We start from the raw sequence: 1,972 nt of genomic DNA, 5'->3' as shown, positions 1-1,972 counted from the left end.
AGGGCCTGAACTATCAATTCATAATTCTCTGTCAATATTAATTAGGTCCAAGGAAAGCCCGTGAAGCTGTCAAGCATTTTGGTACACCTGGCGTTCCATTTAGTCATTCCAAGCCGTACGTGAGATCCAAGGGAAGGAAGTTTGAGAAAGCTCGTGGAAGGAGAAAGAACCACTCCTATCATAAGTGATCACATGACTAGAATTATGTTGCATGTGTCATCACACTATTGTCTGATTTTTGATTATTATAATTATAATTCAAGAGATAATGATTGATTCTGATAGTATGAAAAATACTTTAAAGTTTTTTCATTCCCTTCCCATCAGACTGAATATTAAATTCTTTTATGTAATGTTACAAAAGTAATGCATGATTTTGTGTGTGAGCTGTCTTTAATGTTAGTGCTTTCTTTCTCTGAGGACAAGGGATGATTGTAGATTCCTCACTAGTGCTAATCTTAGTAATGATATCTTGTTGATACTGAACTCATCCTTTAAAAGAAAATGAATATTTTACATTAGTACTTGACTGTACAGCAGTGAAATATGTAATGTAAGATCTTAAATGGTTTAATTACTTGTGATGTTATCATGTCTTTTTGATCAGAGTATGAAGAGGTGTTGTCAATCTCTTGTAGTATGTGAAGTAATTCATATGTATCAGCTGAACTGAATACACACTATAATGACAATGGAAAGGATAGGGAATACAGTTAATAGATGAACTGACCTTGTCAGGTATTTGGAGTAATGGAATAGAATCAGTCAATAGTGTCAACCAATATCTAGAAAAGAGAAATAGAGATCACTTGTGAAGTGATACTGATACTTTTTAAGTGTGATTCCTGATGTTAGAAGGCTGACTAGTAATTGTCCAGCTGCCTCGTAATTACCAAAAGAATATTGTTTGTGAAAATCTCTATACTTACCTAGTAAAGAGGTTAATATTAGTAAAAATAATTATGATAATAGGTTGCTTGTACTTAAGAAGGCAAGCCTGTTGCTGAGGAGGACAGCATCACCAAGATAATCAAGAATACTGAGGTCACCAAATTCACCAATACTTTCATAAAAATCAAAATACCTACAGAGACACAAAGTAAAGGATTCTCTGGCAGTCCTTTCCTCTCCTTACTTCTCAGCTAGGAAGGCAGCAAAGGTAGCATCCTGTCCTTTAATGCACCAGGTGAGAGCTGATCCCATCCTACCATCACCATAGCACCTCCTGGCCAGTACACGGCAGATACTCTGGGCTATAGTATAAAATACATGCATGATAAGCATTGCTCATGTGAGCTGTAATGCAGGGTTCCCCACAGGATTTTGACATAGTGCTCATGCAGGTTCTTGTCAGTAGATTTGAAAGTTGCTCAAAATTTGTGCAAAAGTCCCTGTACTATAGCACAGGGACATTGGTCAAATTTCGCCATAAATGGCTAGGAGAGAATTCTTCATTTTTATGATTTTTTTCTGATACATATACATGTACTCATGTTGCGTACCAAGTTTGAGCTGATTCCAATCAAAATTGAATTTTTAAAGAATTTTTAAAGTTGCCCCAAAGCCATGTACATGTACTATTTTTAGCTGGCTTAGCATGCTTTATGGGAAACCCTGCCATCAAGTGATCTAACCTTCTTCTGTCATTTCGTAGCGTTGACAGAGTCTTATCAGTTTAAGAGCTTTCGTTGAGGTGGTCAGTGGAACTCTCTCAACCAGCGAACACATGAAATGTCTTTAATAAAAATAAAATTAATATTCTGACGATCGTTAATAAGCATATGTACCTTCCTTGTGTTGGGCAATAGCTTAAATAACTAATAGCAACTTCCCACAAACTATAACAATTAAAAGAAAAATACAGTGAATTAATAGAGTTTAGCATTTTAGGAAAATTTCCATAAATACTGTTCCTTTGCAAAAAAATCGAATTCTTACCTTGGATGTACAAAAAGTGCCGTTGCATATTCTA

The 1,972-nt window shown here is 35.5% G+C and overlaps 1 protein-coding gene across 1 annotated transcript; it reads right to left on the bottom strand.

The window, feature by feature from the left end:
- Nucleotides 1-251: 251 nt before the first annotated feature.
- Nucleotides 252-1,966, bottom strand: LOC100640724 (nuclear pore complex protein Nup85-like). The gene is made up of 9 exons (XM_003390738.3): nt 1,939-1,966; nt 1,788-1,838; nt 1,635-1,735; nt 1,136-1,253; nt 984-1,084; nt 830-929; nt 731-785; nt 579-680; nt 252-492 (listed from the first exon to the last, which is right to left on the bottom strand). The coding sequence occupies exons 3-9, from the start codon at nt 1,726-1,728 to the stop codon at nt 400-402; spliced, it is 663 nt and encodes a 220-aa protein (XP_003390786.1). The 5' UTR covers nt 1,729-1,735; nt 1,788-1,838; nt 1,939-1,966; the 3' UTR covers nt 252-399.
- Between the last annotated feature and the right edge of the window lie 6 nt (nt 1,967-1,972).

This window comes from Amphimedon queenslandica, unplaced genomic scaffold (assembly GCF_000090795.2).
Source record: "Amphimedon queenslandica unplaced genomic scaffold, v1.1 AMPQUscaffold_11968, whole genome shotgun sequence".
In the NCBI taxonomy this organism is placed as follows: Eukaryota; Metazoa; Porifera; class Demospongiae; order Haplosclerida; family Niphatidae; genus Amphimedon; species Amphimedon queenslandica.
Note: the sequence above shows the minus strand (reverse complement) of the source record. Positions and strands in the feature narration are given on the sequence as shown.